This window comes from Podarcis filfolensis, assembly GCF_964270895.1.
Source record: "Podarcis filfolensis genome assembly, chromosome: 3".
NCBI lineage: Eukaryota > Metazoa > Chordata > Lepidosauria > Squamata > Lacertidae > Podarcis > Podarcis filfolensis.
This window is the reverse complement of record NC_139606.1, coordinates 43,368,675-43,386,410: the sequence shown is the minus strand read 5'-3', so window position 1 is coordinate 43,386,410 and position 17,736 is coordinate 43,368,675. Positions and strand designations below refer to the sequence as shown.

The following is a 17,736-nucleotide window of genomic DNA, read 5'->3' as shown; positions in this document are numbered from 1 at the left end:
AATCAGATGCTCAAGAATTGGTGCAATATTTAGTTGAGTATTAGACCTTGCGGCTCAAGACTAATCATGGCCTACTTACTGTTTCCCCAATAATCAGTGCTTACACCATAAAATAAAAATCTGCCAGTTTGATAGCTCAGTTGGTCAGAGTGTGGTGCTGATAATGCGAAGGTTGCAAGTTCAGTTCCCATATGGGACAGATTCCTGCATTGCAGGTGGTTGGACTAGATGATCCTCAGGATCCCTTCCAACTCTACGATTCTATGAGTTCTAGTGGCATGGGAGAGGGAGGGGAAAAAATGTTGATTCCAGGGGTGGGGACTGAGCTAGGAACTGCTGGATCTCGAGTCTGCCCCACGGTCACCTCTTGAAAGCATCAAGCCCGACTGCTGTGCCAGCTCCAGGCTTGCCACACTGCCTTCCAGCCTGGCTGTTATGATGCAACGGATGCACCCTATGTAGTTAGTTTGATTTGAGAAGATTAAGTGGCCCTTTCTATATTCCACTTCAGAAAACCATAGCTCTTTCCTTGAATAGAACGGTGGGCAAGAACCAGGAAGTCTCTGACTTAAAATGTTTTCCCCAGCTTAAATTCACTACGTGACCATGGGGAAGCTTACCACTCTCTCTCATAAAGTGGTATAGATATTAACTCTTCAAATCAAAATATTCACTTCTCAACTGCAATATGGGGATGCTAATTTTGGGCTACTTTTCAGGTTTACTGTATTACTGAGAGAGCCTTTGTAAAATGTGATCAATTGTTACATGCTATCATCTTTTCCAGAGTAAGATGGTAGGTTCTATAATCACTCACTAGAGCCCCAAAACAGAGTGATGTTTCTCGGGATGGGGGTGGAGGATCTGCTGCTCTTGGCTGGCCTTAAAAAACACACCATTGTGTTATCATTCAAAGAAATCAATTTACAGGCACACCATGGTTTTCTATCTGTATAATTATTAATGCTTTTGAGAATCAAATGTTTGTTTTCACATATATTTGGATATATTTCAGTCACTATTGGCATTTAAATTCAAACATTTTTAGAGCTGTATGTGTGATTTATTTCCTTTAATACAAAGTGTTGTCTAGAACGGTGAAGCCATTAGACACGACAGTTTTTTCTCCCCACCCCACAAGCTGGAGCACAGTCAAGAAGAGTATTATAAATGCGAATTTCTTCCTTTCGGGGATTTTTTCTTGTTCTTTCATTCATTCATCTTTCCCCACAATCTACTTCAGTGTTTCAGAGATAGCTGAACGAAACGCCCTTTCTTCTGGACCAGGTGTTATTATGGCTGATGTTATAATTAAGTACCATCAGCCATTTATAATTTCCGCAAACTAAGCTCCTTTCCCCGCTGCCCGGCTCCTTTCCTGCTACTCCCCATATTAAGGAGACCGCTTCCACTCCTTCACCCCGTTTCACTCGCATTCCTGAGGTACAGGGTTCTCTGCGGGGATTTAAATTCCACCCGGAAGTCAAGTCCTTAGCGCGAAGAACGACGGGAAACGTAGTTCTCCGCTCCCCTCCTGCGCCCTTGCCTCAAACGCCGGGAGGTGACCCTGAGAGAACCACAACTCCCCTGAACCTTTGCGGCGGGCGCCACCCCCGTGCCGCGCAGGCGCGTCGGCGAGGGATGGTTTTTTGAATCAGCGGCGTTGTTATTGACGCCATATTGCTGGTGTGGAAGAGTCACAGAGGCGCACGGCAGCTCCCGCCGCGGCTATCTCTCGTCATCGGCGGCCTCAGGCCGGGTAGCCTCCCGTCGTGCCGCTCCCACCGGCCTAGACACCCTCCCGGATTCGGCCCGGGGAGGATTTTCCGCGGGCGGAGCCGACGAGTCCAGCCGAGCCGGGCCGAGAGCTCCGGGCCGCTCCCTGGAGACGCAGGCGGAGCCGGCGGCCGGCAGGCAGCAGAAAAGCCCAGGAGGCGCGTAGCAGTGGCGACCCCGAGCCTGACGCGGCGAGGCAGCGCCTGAAGCGCCTCCTCCGCCCCCCTCCTCCTCCGTTCCCTCCTTCCCCCCCGGTCTCGTCAGCTCCTTCCGGCCCCGCTCTCTCTCTCTCGGTGGCGAAGGCCCAGCCGGCTCCGCTCCCTCAGCCTCTTCGTCCTCGTCTTCCTCCACCTCCGCCATGGCCTGCGGCGCCACCCTAAAAAGGACTCTGGATTTCGACCCGCTCCTGAGCCCGGCCTCGCCGAAGCGGCGGCGCTGCGCCCCTTTGTCCGCTTCGGCGGCCGCCGCCTCCTCTTCCTCCGCGGCCTCCTTCGCCTCGTCCCCGCAGAAATACCTGCGCATGGAGCCTTCGCCCTTCGGGGAAGTGTCCACTCGCCTCACCACAGGTAAGCGGGGCCCCGAGGGGCGCCTAGGGCGGGGCACGGCGGGGGGGGCAGAGAGAGAGAGAGACACTCTAGGATAAGGGGCGAAGGCCGCCTCCGCCGCCTCCCCCCTTTCTTGGCTTGCTTTTCATGAGTCCGCTTGGCTTCTCCCCCGTCGCCCCGCTTTCTCTTCCCAGCCACCTCCCTTCTCTGTCCCCCCCTTTCTTCTCCCCCCCACCTCCTTTGGCTTCGCTTTCGCCGCGGAGTCGGCACAATGGAAATGGCCGCTCTCGCCGCGGTGGGGGCGGGGAAGTGGCAGCGATACGGGAGAGGCCGCAGAAAGGGGGTTGATAATGGGGCTGAGCCGGTGTAATGGGCGAAGAGGGGCGGGGAGACTCAGCCCCGCCGGGCTGCGTCTGGGAAAGGGGAATTTCTCTATTCAGCACCGCACCTTCCTCCCCCCCACCCCCCTTGGGGGAGAGAGGGCTGCTTGGCTCCTTGGCGTTTGACGGGGGTAATTGTATGTGTGCGGAGAGAAAGAGGAACCGAGAAATTATATCGCGAGGGAGGCGGGATCTTGGCCGGGAGAAATGTGTGTCTGTCTCTTTCTCCGTCTCTCTGCCCTTCTTTCTCTCCTCCCCGGTGCAGGCGATCGATTTGTTGCAGCCATTAAACTCTTGGGCGTATGTTGCCTGAGCCGAGGCGGCCGTGCCTCCGCCTTCCCGTTCAAACACCGGGGGAGGGCAGGGAGAGGGACGGAGCGGGGCCTGTCATCAATCACCCAAGGTGGACTGCTTGCGCGACGGCAGGGGCCGGTTCCACCATAAGAATTGCATTTCTCTCCCCCACCCCACCCCACCTCCTTCCAGTATTGAGCCGGGTATTGTTCACGTCTCCGCGGGGGCTCAAATCAATAAAGGCGTTCTTGTAAGAAGCTGTAATAAGGCAGTGGCTGTTGAACATCTCTTAGTAAGGATGAGAATGCATTTCAATGTCACTTCACCAGAAATGTTAAAGTGATAACCTGTCTCTTCTTCCTCCTGCACCCCAAGACCTAATGAATAAATTGCAGGATCAGGTTTCATTGAATTACACCTCTGAAGGTATTTACATGGTTGGCCCAGAGTGTGGATTCCACTAACTGGATCTATTCGAAATCTTATTCCATATATAGAGTTCATCCTCCCCCCAATCATTTTGTCGTCTTCACCCCCTCCCCCAGTTTTCAAGTAATTAATGAATGTAGGGACCATTATCTTCAGTTTATTTTGCATATATGGATGTGGCATTTGGGTCTGAAGATTATCTGAGATAGCAGGCATAGTAATTTGCAGGTTTTTATTAAGCTTTCATTTCCCAAGAGCTTGTGTTTTCATATAGTAAGAAGTTGATCTGTGTAAGCCACATTAATTACAGAATGCTTGCTGTCACATGGAAATATGAATATTTAAATTAGCCCTTAAATCTTGCATCTTGGTATGTCTACAATAACTTGCTTCAAATTATGTTGGTCTTCCCATTGTATAGATAATCTCACTTGTGAGAGATGATATGCTGAAATGTCTGGGACCATAGCCATCTCCTGTTAAAACCTGGTAGACTACATTTGATTTGAATAGGGTTAACAAAGTGTGGTAGTTAAATTAACACCTTTCTCATTAGTAAATTATGTTAGTGGAGCATGTATTCAGGATTGCAGTTTAGTTTGAATCATAAAGTAGCTAAAAATTGCTAAATGTGTAAGCAGGAACCAAGGTTGTGTTAGTTAAATGCTACATTTATGATTGGTGACTTCACTGGAGGTAGAAGTATCCATGCAATGAATATTTAATGTAAATGTGGGTTTAAAATTGATTTAGTGATGTGAACAGCTGGGCATGTCAAGGAGCTGCAGTTTGAAGGCATTAGTGGTTTAGGAGCACATATCCTCTTGAAAAGTGCAGTGCTGCTGAAAAACCCAGAAAAAAGTATAAAACTAGGTGTTTAAACACTTAGATGATCTTCCTTAGATGCTAATTGAGACTAAAGACCAATAATTCCACATAGAGGTCTGTTTCAAAATTATTTGGAGATTTGTCATTCAGCAGTATTTAGTTTTAAGTAAATCTTCACAATGTGGGGCTTCTGTGTAAATTCTTGTGACTTTGTTCAAATTGTCCAATAATAACTTGGGGATGAAATAACCTAGATTTGTAATGCCTTACTCCACAAGAAATACAATGATTTGTGGAATTTATTTATTGTATGTTTCCGGTTTCAGAAACGGGCATGTGTTTAATCCAACTAGTCTGTAAATTAAAGCATGACAATAAGGGCCTCAGATATGTGCCTGTTTTTCTATGCAAGAGGATGAATTAAATTGTCTATTGATGAGTTACAGTAATCTAGCAAACATTAGGTTATACTAATTTAGCAAAAGATTTAAAAGATCAGGTTGCACATCAGATATTCCTATATGTACAGTTCAAGAACATTGAACTGTTAAGACAGTTAAGTAGACTTTCTTACATAGGTGTGATGTAAGGATTGGTTGCAGTGCTGTCATAATAGGATGTGGGTTTGGTTGCTTTTAATAAGCATTGATAAGGGTACTAAATACCTTTACATTCAGGAGACACCCTGAATGACTTTTGTGTTCTGCAATGTTAGTTGTTGCTGGTTCTGTTAAGGGCAACAAAGTTTCATGGAATACAGCTATTTTATACGGAACACAGGTACCACTTGTGTGTTGCCATCAGTAGTGGCAGTACTCAGTGATGTGGGTTTTATTGGAAATTTTTTGTTGCCCTAATTGATTGAAAGCTGACTTTGTGTGTTTATTTGACTTAAGCTTTTAAAAATATTATTTTAGATCATTTCTACCCTGCCTTTAGGCTCCCAAGGAGGCATCTAGATCAGAAACATGACAACAAAAATACAGTATTTTAATTAAACAAGTTAAAACTGCAGCATGAAAGGGCATCTAACAACTAGGGCAGTCTAAATACACCACTCAATAGGAAGGCTTGTTGGAACAGATTGAAATCATTACTGCTTTCCTAAAACTCAAACATCAACCTCTTTTAGAGGGGATTTCCATTATCTGAGTGCTGCCACCAAGAAGGCTCGCACACTTGTCCCCAGCAAATGCACTCCCAGAGCTAGTGGAACATAGTGCAGGTAGATTCATAAGACAAAATATAGAAGTAGAGATGGGGTGGCAGAAAGATAATGAAGTGCTAACTGCGTATCACTAGCAGTGGCCTCCATGGTTGGATTTTCCCATGGGTCAGTGGCCCTTAATATGAAAAGGGTTTTCCACCCTTGGCTTACTTGGAAATTATTTTTACTTGAATTCTGGCGTGATAGCTGAATGACATATAATTCCTTTGCATTATTTATATTTTAATAAATGAAATGAAAGCATTGTAAAGTATTAAGTTTCAGCATGCATGAAAAATTATGCACATAAAATATTTTGTCTATGAATAGCCACATGAAAAAGTTAATTGCAACTTAGATTTCAGATTTAAACTAGTATATCCATTCTAGCTGGCAGATTTGAATTTGTATTGTATTCATTAGTTATGTTACTAACTAATTCTATGAATGCATTCTTAAAGTGGAGTTTTTTCCATTGAAAAATGTAACAATAGGTTTTTCATGTATAAAAATGTTACGACCCCACACCATCAGCTGCATTGGACTGGGGTCGAGTTGCTGCATTAGCCCAGCAAGAGAAGTTTGGTCCTTACATCAGTTCTGTCATCTTCTGCTCATTTCTCAGAGTTGCTGTGTCAGCATATTAGCTCATGCATCAGACAGTAGACTGAGTAATCTAATTGGCTATAGGAATTGGTTTGTTAAAAGCAGTTCAATGTACAGCATTTCAGGTCTCAATTTCCCCCTGAATTTAGGAGGTTGGATCTTGAGAAGAACAATGGACTGGTGCAATGGGGTGTTCTGTCTCTCCCCACCCCCCTCCTCTCCCCATTCCTACCCCTTGCACACAGCCAACCAAGCTGTTCCTGAGGATTTACAGAGCCTCTTAGAATGGCTTGGAATGGGGCATATACCGTATTTTTCGCTCGATAACACGCACCTGACCATAACACGCACATCGTTTTTAGAGGAGGAAAACAAGGGAAAAAACATTCTGAATGAAACAGTGGATGTATCATTTTTGTGCTTCATACTGTGGCCACAGACATGTGATCTGATGGTGAATTTGGGGCGACCCAATGCAAAAATCCTGAGAATCCCTGTGGATCCATGCTTTGTAACCACGTTTTTGCACCATTGCAGCCCCAGGCAACAGTGGGTGTGTGATTTTGGGGGGGGGCAGGCTGTAGCCATGGACATGCTATGTGCTCTGATGGTGAATTTGGGGTGACCCAATGCAAAGATCCTGAGGATCCATGTTTTGTAACCACGTTTTTGCACCATTGCAGCCCCAGGCAACAGTGGGTGCGTGATTTGGGGGGGGCAGGCTGTAGCCATGGACATGCTATGTGATCTGATGGTGAATTTGGGGTGACCCAATGCAAAGATCCTGAGGATCCATGTGGATCCATGCTTTTTAACCACATTTTTGCACCATTGCAGGCCCAGGCAACAGTGCGTGTGTGATTTTTGGGGGGCAGGCTGTAGCCATGGACATGCTATGTGATCTGATGGTGAATTTGGGGTGACCCAATGCAAAGATCCTGAGGATCCATGTGGATCCATGCTTTTTAACCACATTTTAAGTGGGGAAGGAAGGAAAAATACAGAATGGACAAGGAGCACGAGAGGGGTGTGCAGAGAAGCAGCTGGCTAAGAATGCAGGAGAGGGGTATAACGGGAGGGAGGAAAGGAAGGCAAAAGTTTTCCCTCACCTACTCTCTCTCTCTCTGTCTCTCTCTCTCTCTCTCTCTCTCCCCCCCCCCCTGCATGTTTTCAGCAGCACCTGAGCACAGAGACGACACTCTGCTTGCCTGGAGGGGAGGGGCTTTCCCTGCTCTTTGTTCCCTTTGAGCAAACACAGCAAGGAAACAGAGGCGGGTGGGCAGTAAGACCCTGAGGCAGAATGCAGGAAAGCAGCCACTTCCTCTTTTCACGTTTCCCTTCTCCGAGACGCGCGATTTGATTTTTGCCTGATTTTTTTTGCCATTTGGCTCCAGGGACCACACATTCGCTCAATAACACGCACAGACATTTCCCCTTCCTTTTTAGGAGAAAAAATCTGCGTGTTATAGAGGGAAAAATACGGTAGGCTTGTAACAGGATGAGGAAACAGAATTATTACTGGGGTACATTGCACAAGCAGAAATACCTTTCTGTTCACACAAGGCATGTTTGGATCTATGCCAATGTAAACATTGATTTGGGCCAATCATGCTTAATTAAGGAAGAAAATCTAGCTTTGGAGTTGGTGGGTGTGTCACTAAAAAAAATGAGCCACCAGCTGTTTTGAATAGGTAAATAAGTGCTTTATTGGTAGGAGAGGAGAAGGGAAACATTCAGAGTAAATATTGTATCAAAGAGTTTTAAACATTGTTTGGACAGCTGCTGAATTGGCCTTTTCTCTACAATTTTTATACTTGTACATGTCTGAAAGAAATTGCATATCTTAAAACCTGTATGACAAAGATGTAATTTTGGTGTGCAGTGTATTTACTTGGAGCAATCATGGTGGGAAAAGTACTTTTTATCTTGGGGAGCTATAGAGCTTTTTCCCATCTGGGAATTTCTAGCTATGTTTTGGTTAAATGGTCTGTTTGTACATCTAGGTTTAATACCAATGCAGACACCTGTAGCATTCCTGTTCATAGACTTTAGTATAAAATCCAAATAACTAAAAAAGTATAAGATCACTTGCCATAGTAGCATCTTGATACTAAACTTCAGTCTGGGCTTTATCAGTAGAGATTAATGTTAAGGAATCACATGCCTGCTCCTTCAATCTTCTACATTTGAGAGGGAAACCTGTGGCCCTTCAACTGTTCCATCGTCCCCAGCCAGCATAGCCAGTGGTCGGTGTGATGGGATTTGTAGCTCAGCAACATTTGGAGGGTCATAGATTCCTCAGCTCTATATAGACACTTACCTGGGACTTGCCACACTTCGATTGAAGTCCGGTAAGTCTTGTCTGTCGAGATGTCCTAAGATTGCATCTCCATAGAAAAAAATGTGTCAGTCAGTCATACAGTCTAAAGAAGTTACAGCCCAGACACAAATTTGTCACCTTAATGAAAACTAAGTGAATAGATGCTTAAAACAATGCTATTTTAATAGTTGGGTCATCTGGTATGTAGTTTCTGACTTTGACCAGTGCTAATACTCCGCCTCTTAAGGTGGTTCACATGTAAGTGCAGGGGTCAGCAAACTTTTTCAGCAGGGGGCCGGTCCACTGTCCCTCAGACCTTGTGTATTTTTTGGGGGGGGGGGGAATGAACGAATTCCTATGCCCCACAAATAACCCAGAGATGCATTTTAAATAAAAGCACACATTCTACTCATGTAAAAACACGCTGATTCCTGGACCACCCGCAGGCTGGATTTAGAAGGTGATTGGGCTGGATCCGCGCCCCCCCCCCCCGGCCTTAGTTTGCCTACCCATGTGCCTATCCATCACTTGATGACCTGCTTGCATGACAGAGCCATCCTAGACTGAGCAACACACTTGCCCAGTCATCTTGAACACATACTTCCTTAATGTTTATACATTTAGATGCTACTCACGAAGCCTTTGGTGTACATATGGGCATTTGGGAGAGTACATTTGGGGCATTTATTCAATGCTATCCATAATATTTTTTTTTGAGCAAATTAAAATATGACTTCATATGATATGATCCATGCTTATCCTGCGGTGTCCTTTTTGAACTGTCCTACATTTCAAACCACAAATACGAAGATGGCAGAGCTGGTACAGTTGATGTGCTGGTATAATGTTATTCCTAAATTACAGGAAGAGGTAACACTAGTGAGAACTTGAGAAGCATGTGGATATATCAGTGGCAGCTTTCAGTAGCCGTAACATTCCAAACATTTTAAATATCTTTAATATCTCAGTGTACTAGCAAACCACGAAAACTATTTTTAGTACTTTTTTGGTCTTTTCTGTTTTTCCTCTTTCTCTGCTTAAAAGAAGAAAAAATATCACTAACCCAAAAAGGAAATTTTTTTTGGTTTATGTTGCTAGTGTGACCAACTTGAGTTTGAGCCCACTAGTTAAAGATCAGTATTATGTAAAAGGTTTTGCTACCATGTATCCAGTCCGTATTCCGTGGAATGCCCTTAGTGTAATAGAAGTAACAATTATTGTTGCATCATCTTCTGTTGTTTAACAGAGGTTATTGAGCCAGAGTGGAAATATGAATATAATCCGCATTATTCTTTTGGGAGATTAGGGGTGGAATCCAATGTGTGAGTGGACTTCCACTTGCACAATTGGGCTTTAGAGTCATCTGCTGCCCCCTGCACTCCCCCAACCCCCCTGATCAGATTTTGAGGGCATGCGGAGAACTGCAAGGGAAGGAGAGGAAAGTGAAGTCTTGTTGCGCAAGCAGAAGTCCATTTGGCTTGCACATGGACAGCTTTGGATCAAACCCTAGGATTTACTGCTTTTAGCAGAATATTTGGTTGGGGATTTCCCAGTTCTGCCTGTTTTGGGGGGTTGGGGTGGATTTTTTACTTCCTCCTCACCTTCTGGATTATTCTGTTCATATTACTCTATAATGGAAAATAGACTTCTGTCTGTTTTTATTGGATCAACACAATTTGAAGTGGCAAGACATTTAAGAACTTAAAGGAAGATGGAAAACTGTAATTTGCAATATTTCTTTCAACATAAAGTTGGTCACCTGAACCTTAATCCAACAAGGGCTGATCTGGATGCTCTGGATTGCTCCACTGAATGTGTGTGTGTGGAGACTCCCCCCTACACTCAGGACTCTCATCAGCACATAGTTTTCATTCCAGCACAGGTCTTTGAATGCACCGTTTACCTGCTGTTCCATTTGTGGATAATTTCTTTTTTTGTTGGGGCTCATATCAGTCACAGGTGGAGCCCCTGGATCATGGTTGTTGATATGAATATTTTTTCCCCTTTCTTGGCAGTACCTTGTTTAAAGCGACTAGCTTTTGAACTTCAGGTTTGTCAAGCCCAGCAGTGGCAGTAAATCTAAACTCAAAGATAATCATAATGGTCGTTCTCAGCATTTGAGCGTAAATACTGGACTTTGTAATTCCTTGACACTCAAATCCAATCTAAGAGTTTGGGCAGTCCTGGTTATTTGTCTTAGATTTATTTGTGGCTAGTTTGTGGTTGGTGAAGACAACGCTTAACCACAAGCCATGGTTCGGACAACATGGTCAGGCAAACCTTGGTGTAGCTCAGCATGGTGGCAAAAAATAATAACTGAAAAACAAAGTTTTTGCAAGTTGGTGGCAGCCTGCAGGTTCCCACTAATCTATAGTTTGGGGTAGTAGATGTGAGCTGGACTCTGAGCTTCATGGCTAGGTGGGGGGTTATAAGACCTGGTCTCTCCTAGGTCTTACTCCCAACATTCTTATCTACTACACTACCTTGGCTGACAGTGACAATATCTTGGGTATTTTGGGCCTTGTGTCAGCTATGCTACCATGACATTGAAACTATGCTTACAGTATGACAAGAAAGTAAGTATGGAAACAGCTAACAATTTAAAAATTAGATTTAAATATTATTTAAACAACATTAGCTTAAATACAACATTGAAAGTGAATATGCTTCTTTAGTGATGATAGTTTCCTATATGAGAAGCATACTCCAAAGAAAGAAATAATGTACTATTGGTTGTTGAAAAGGACTAGACTACTGGGACCAGCATTCCACAGCCTCCTTCGGTTTCTGCCTCCAAGGCATGATTCAGGGATGCTTGTTAACTGTTCTTTAGATTACACCTTCTTTTATATCCTGTCTCCTGGGGTAAAATCCTAAAAAAACTCAACAACTTCAATCCTAAAAAAAGGTCTGGTCGGCCCTCACGCATGCTCATTTCGTCAAATCTGGCCTGCTTTGGGGGGGAAATGGGCACCCCTGGATTGGACTAATGCAGCCTCTTGATATTTTCTGTGTAGTGTCCCAAAAAGTGAAAATAGTCAGTTTCACTTCTTCTACATACAGGTATTAGCTGACATTTTTCAAAAGCAATATATGGATTTATTTATTTTTTAATGGGAACAAATACTGAATGCAAAAGGGGGGATAGTTTTCACAGTGTGAGATTAGGCATGGATTCAATCTATTGAAGGTTTAGAAGGAGTTAGGGATTCAGATGCTAAATGTAAAAAAAAAAGGACGTTTCTTAATGTGAACAAAACAAGCATTCCATTATTTTATTTTAATTTTTGTCTAACTAGTAGATACTTGATAGCTTGAACTTCTCAAATCCCGCTCTTATCAGGGTTTGGCTAACCCATGTTTCTCCAAATGTTGTTGGCTACAACTCCCATTTCTAACCACTGCCACGCTGGTGGGTTTGGGAGTCCCAACCTGTGGTGGGCCACAGGTTAGCCACTCTTGCTGTAGACTGGAATGACTATTCTAATGAATTGTTGAATATTACTTTATTTGCTATAAGTTGCTTATTTTAAAGTTATGTTTTATTATCACATTTTTGTATTGGATTAGATTGTTATAAGGTGTACATACTTTGTTTCTTGAGCTTGTAAACAGCTGTGGGTATAGTAAAATAAAAAGGCGGTATACAAATTAGGAGAAATGGATCTGTATTGTACTGTATATCTTAAACTGGTTTGAATCCTGTGCAACTTTACTTATTAGGTGAGGTGTTGAAGATATTGTGCTGTCCTTTCCAAGGGAACAGATTTTGCTACTCTTTCATTGTTGCCTTAGCAAAGTGCCAGGTTTCATCTTACATGGGACTTTATAGCAGATCAGGAAGTTACTGTTACTCTATGATTTTTAGAGTGAAAGTTTTTTCAAAAAAGAAAAGAGATACAGTAATCATTTTTAAAAGTACCATAATGAGACAACCATCTGGGAATGTTTCCAAGGTTGGACATGAGCAAACGCGCCCAAGTAATGGAAGTGACTCTGTATATTTACAGTGGTACCTCGGGTTAAGTACTTAATTCGTTCCGGAGGTCCGTTCTTAACCTGAAACTGTTCTTAACCTGAAGCACCACTTTAGCTAATGGGGTCTCCTGCTGCTGCCACGCCGCCGGAGCACGATTTCTGTTCGCATCCTGAAGCAAAGTTCTTAACCCAAGGTATTATTTCCGGGTTAGTGGAGTCTGTAACCTGAAGCGTATGTAACCTGAGGTACCACTGTACTCAGTTGGTATTTGCAAGCTGGCTAGATGAGGCAAAAGAGGCTATATTAACTGCCTTAAAGGAGATGGTAGTAGTATACCCCATGGTGTCTGGCATGCAGAGAATCTGGGCAATCTAGATTGGCTTTTGGTGGCAAGGAGATTATTCTACAGTCTAGTAGGATGAATTCTGGCAGATGTGGGGGAGGGGGTGAAATTAAAGGTGGCATGTGCATCTTGGTGTTCTGAGTTTACATGTGGAAGTCTTCCCTGCAAGACCTGCAAGCTGAAATTGGAATGCTGGGGAGAGAGAATCTGCACTCAGATTACTCCTCCCCTGCCAGCAGTGTTGGGGATGCATTTCTGTAGAAGTGCTTGCATGAGACTTAAGAAAGATGCTTCCTGGCAAACATTTGCTTCTTCTGTGGATACCCCTCCGCATGGGATAGAGATGAAGAGAGGAGAAAGACACAATCAGTCTCACTACATTTGCCCCACAAAGCAAGTGCTGTAGATAGGGCTGATTGCTTTCCCCTTTTGTTTCTTTCTGGTGAAGTGCAGGGAAGAGTGCAGATCTGTAAGGGAGAGCATGCATTTTCGCCCACCAGGCAGCAGTCTAGAGAATATTATCATAAGATCGAGAGAAGCCATAATGGTAGGGGATGGTGCACATTTAAGCCAGTAGTGCATTCAATGTACAGCAGTATTTCAGAAAATAATTATAACTCATATAGTGATGTACGTTTTTAATGGTAATACTTAGTTAAGTTTAATGAGATAATGTGATGCATAATTATTCAGATCTACTTTGGAAAAGCAGCACAGATTATTTTGCATATGTGGCCCAGTCACAGAGTCAGCATGCAGGAAATAAGGAGGTACTGACAACGTGTTTATGGAACTTGTCGTTGATTGTCTAGTGCCTTTAAAGCCGGACTAAATCAGGGAGGTGGAATGAATGTAGCTGCCACCAAATCTATGTCATGGAACGATGGTTCGCAATTTAACGCTTGGGACCTGTCATTTTTCTCACTATTCTTTTAGGACAAAGTGGAGGTCATAGTAGGCTGGTAGTGGATCCACATTGGGTGGAGTGGAGTGCAACTACCCGAGGGAGCTTTGATTCAGTGTTCCTCTCTGCTAACAAAAGGGGTGTGGAGGCAAGTTTTGCTGATTCCCTCCCTTGCATTCCACCTTGCTCCAATCTCCAATCATTTCCCTTTCTGTTAACAGAGACCTTTGCTAGAAGTAACCATTTAGGCCCCCTACCTGTTGCTGCTTAGGAATTTGTGTGGGAAAGAACATTGCTGGGGTTTATAATACAAAATTTTATCTTTTGTGGTGCATAAATTTAGCTTCTTAAAACGTGTAATTCATTGAAAATTACTTAAATGCTCTTAATGTTTTGACAGAACTGCATAGCCACACTTCTAAGATGCATACTATAGTAAATCAGCACTTATATAGTCAATGTAACATGTTTGGGTTTTGAAATCTTTGCTAGACTAATAAGCAGAAACATAATGAATATGTTTTCCTTTTTCTAGAGCAAATTCTGTACAATATAAAACAGGAGTACAAACGCATGCAGAAGAGGAGACACCTAGAAAACTTTCAGCAAACAGATCCCTGTTGTTCTACTGATGCACAGTCACAAGCATTTCTCCTTACTGGACCAGCTTTGCCAGGTAAAACTTTTAAAGTAAACTTGCATAACATTTGATAATTTGGATCCTAGGTAAGTTATGCGTGTCACTATGAAAAAACTCTGTGGAAGGAAGAGTTTTATTTGAAGAGGAGATATACTCTGTTAATATGAACAGTGGAAACAAATAAGAGCATATTCATAAGAAACTTTATCTGCTCTCTTCCAGATAATCATTGAGATAATATACTTTTAAATGGGCTGTTGCCCACCCTTTTTGAAAAGGGTGCCAAAAGTTGAGTATAAAATAAGAGCGACATACTATATACCAGGGACGGGAATCTCATTCAGCCTGAGAGGAGATTTTAACAAAACAGGCCAACATACATGCTGGCAAGCCAGCAGAGATTCCTCTGCCTGACTTTTAAGGGTAACTAGCAAATGGGACATCAAGCCATATTTTATATGTTTGCAGACAAATTACCTTGTGGATACTCTGAGATGTTGCCAATACATATTGTTGTAAATAATTGACAGGCACTTAACTTAGACTGCTGTCTTCAAAAGCCATCATACAGAGAAAGTTACACACTTAAATCTATGGAAACATAAAGCACAGTTGACATCGCTTTGGATTGTGACAGAGGTTGCACTCACTGGTCAAAAATCTGATCCTCAAAACAGCTACAAGTGTATTCTGTGCACTCATCAATAATTAGGAGGATCTCTAAAATATACCTTAATTACCTATGAAAATACTTTTTCATAGGTACTTCATCTGCAGCATCATCGCCACTGAAAAAAGAACAGCCCCTCTTTACTCTCAGACAAGTTGGAATGATATGTGAACGCTTGCTCAAAGAACGTGAAGAGAAAATCCGTGAAGAGTATGAAGAAATTTTGACCACAAAACTTGCAGGTATGACAAAAATAAACAGTGCATGAAACTTGCAGTAATTATACATTAGTCAGTAGTGAGCTGTTACAAATAAATCTCTGTCTCCTGAGTAATAATTGTAGCCGAGTTCTTGTGAGTTGGCTCTATCTGGAGGAGGTAGGGCTGATCCTGTTCCTTTTAATTTCCTGCAAGATATTTCTGCTGTCGCGTGGGAAGGGATCCTCCACATGTTGCTGGACAACAGCTCTTATCTGTGGCTATTGACCATGCTGGCCAGGACTGGTGGGAGTTTGTGTCCAGCATCTGGAGGACCACAGGTTGCCCACCCCTGCTGTAGGATGGCAGTCACAAAATGATTACTAACCAAGCTGTATTCCTGCACCATGATGCTGAGCAGGAAAAGTAGCTTGGCTTGGCTGAGCCACTTGAGTTCTCACATGTTGCACTAAAAACATTCCCAACATAAATGCTCATCACGATTTGCTCTGGGCTTTAGTTTAGGTTAACTGCCTGTGTAGAAAGCTGACCTTTGGATCTGATGATCCTCTGCCTGCTTTTAAATGACAATACTTAGACCTGATAATATGCCACTTTACTGGCAGATGATATCAGGGCATGAGTGTGCTGGATGCCGCCTGTTTAGTCCACAATATCTGTGCCCACATGTAATGATGAAAGGGTTAAAGGGAGGATGTGATGCCTTCTCTGACTTCCTTTTATTACATCTAGACAGAGTGCTATAAGGGATAATAAGTCAGCAGGTGCTTAGGCACAATGCAGAGAGCGCCAACTGACACAAATAGAGTGTAGTGTGCTTAATGTGGAGTGCTTCCTTTTTCCTGTACTGGCTGTGTTCTGTAAAGTCTCTTCAAGCGATTGTTACATTTGATTATTCACTTGGAATATTCCTTGCTTATAGAACAGTATGACGCATTTGTGAAGTTCACGCATGACCAGATCATGCGACGATATGGAGAACAGCCTGCAAGTTGTAAGTATTTTGAGCTATTGCCCATGTTGTCACAGAGAGACCAACGCCCCATCCCTGAGCATATTGGGAGTGGGGAGCCACAGAAATTGCCCCCACTTCTTAGGTTGGGGGTAGGGGGAATCCTGTGAGCAGAGCTCTGCTCACTGGAATCTAGGATCCACACATTGGCTTTCTGTATGCTGAGGCAAGTTGCAGTTTAGTGCTAGAGTTTGATTGTAGAATTTTGTGTGCTGTTCTCCCTGATGCAATTCTTTCTTTCTCTTTTCAGATGTTTCATGAATCATGTTTTCTGCATATGTGGGCAGCCCTGAAACCCTGTTCTATTGTTGCAAGCTGTCCTTTAAATACTTGCAACAATGCCATATTCCCCCTTCCCCCCTCTGTATACACTGGTTATTTCAAGCTTTTGTCAGTGGCAACCACTCTTATGCAGCAACTGGTTTTGGAGTGCTCCCTGATGTCAGTACCACCTGGATGTGGACCTTTGCTACCTGTTAATACCAGTGGTCTCATTTGCTGTATCATTACAATTTGGCTTATGTTAATAAGTTTGAAAAGTAAAAGGATTAAAGCTGGTGTACTAGAACTCTGCCCTTCACTGGTTGTGTAAATAAAAGTGTAGAATGACACTTCTGACTGAAGTTAGTGTGGTTTTCATAACTGTGCACTGCAAAGCTATATTCACAGTTAAATTAGAATGTAATTCCTGGACAAATATAAAGCAAATAGCCCACAGTACTGCCTGTGAAATAGTGAAGGAGGGCATTTCTGTATTCCATGACTTTTTGGGGGGTTAAGAATGGGTTTATATAATTTCTCATTTTTGTAGGTTTTATTTATTCTATCAGTCTTTAACAAATGTTTATTGCTGCAATTTTTCAGTGTATCATTGTTTTACTGCCCTTGTAGTACTGGAATTTAGTTGAAAGAATAAACATTTACTTCTAACCTGTGTGTTTGAATATATAGGTGGCATTTTGTCACCATTTGGATAAAATAAGTGAAACTTCGAGCAGCTGTTAGCTGGTAGATCAGGAAGAAAAAGTGACCAAACCAGAGGTTAAGAAAGCTTCCTTTTTATAGTCAGTTGGCCTGCTGCCGACTGAGGCAGACTTTCAGAAGCTGTTAGCTTTGGGGATGACTCACTGAACCTCAGAAATCTGAGATGAGCCAAAGTTCCTTTCCATAAGGATTTTAGAAGAACCTGCCTTCATCTTTTTGGAAGGTTTCCCTGTCTGAAAAACTCACAACTACGTAGAAAGCACTGCCAAGAGGAACATACCCCACCTTTAGAAGGTCTGCTATTCCTGTTTGTATCAATGGACCCTGACCAATTAGGTCCAGTCGTGGCCGACTCTGGGGTTGCGGCACTCATCTCGCTTTATTGGCCGAGGGAGCCTGCGTACAGCTTCTGGGTCATGTGGCCAGCATGACCAAGCCGCTTCTGGCGAACCAGAGCAGTGCACAGAAACGCCGTTTACCTTCCCGCTGGAGCGGTAGCTATTTATCTACTTGCAGTTTGATGTGCTTTTGAACTGCTAGGTTGGCAGGAGCAGGGACCGAGCAACTGGAGGTCACCCCATCGCAGGGATTCGAACTGCCG

The 17,736-nt window shown here is 43.3% G+C and overlaps 1 protein-coding gene and 1 long non-coding RNA gene across 3 annotated transcripts; one reads left to right on the top strand and one right to left on the bottom strand.

Moving 5' to 3' along the window:
- Positions 1 to 1,620: 1,620 nt before the first annotated feature.
- AKIRIN2 (akirin 2) lies at positions 1,621 to 17,081 on the top strand. The gene is made up of 5 exons (XM_083608449.1): positions 1,621 to 2,342; positions 14,147 to 14,287; positions 15,014 to 15,163; positions 16,062 to 16,133; positions 16,402 to 17,081. The coding sequence occupies exons 1-5, from the start codon at positions 2,135 to 2,137 to the stop codon at positions 16,410 to 16,412; spliced, it is 582 nt and encodes a 193-aa protein (XP_083464575.1). The 5' UTR covers positions 1,621 to 2,134; the 3' UTR covers positions 16,413 to 17,081.
- On the bottom strand, positions 7,555 to 15,007 carry LOC310760263. 2 transcript variants are annotated; one of them, XR_014546866.1, is made up of 3 exons: positions 14,729 to 15,007; positions 10,289 to 10,464; positions 7,555 to 8,452 (listed from the first exon to the last, which is right to left on the bottom strand). It is a non-coding gene; the product is annotated as an uncharacterized lncRNA (long non-coding RNA). The 2 variants fall into 2 exon arrangements; XR_014546867.1 differs by lacking the exon at positions 14,729 to 15,007 and having other exon boundaries at positions 7,846 to 7,889; positions 8,386 to 8,452; positions 10,289 to 14,140.
- Positions 17,082 to 17,736: the final 655 nt, after the last annotated feature.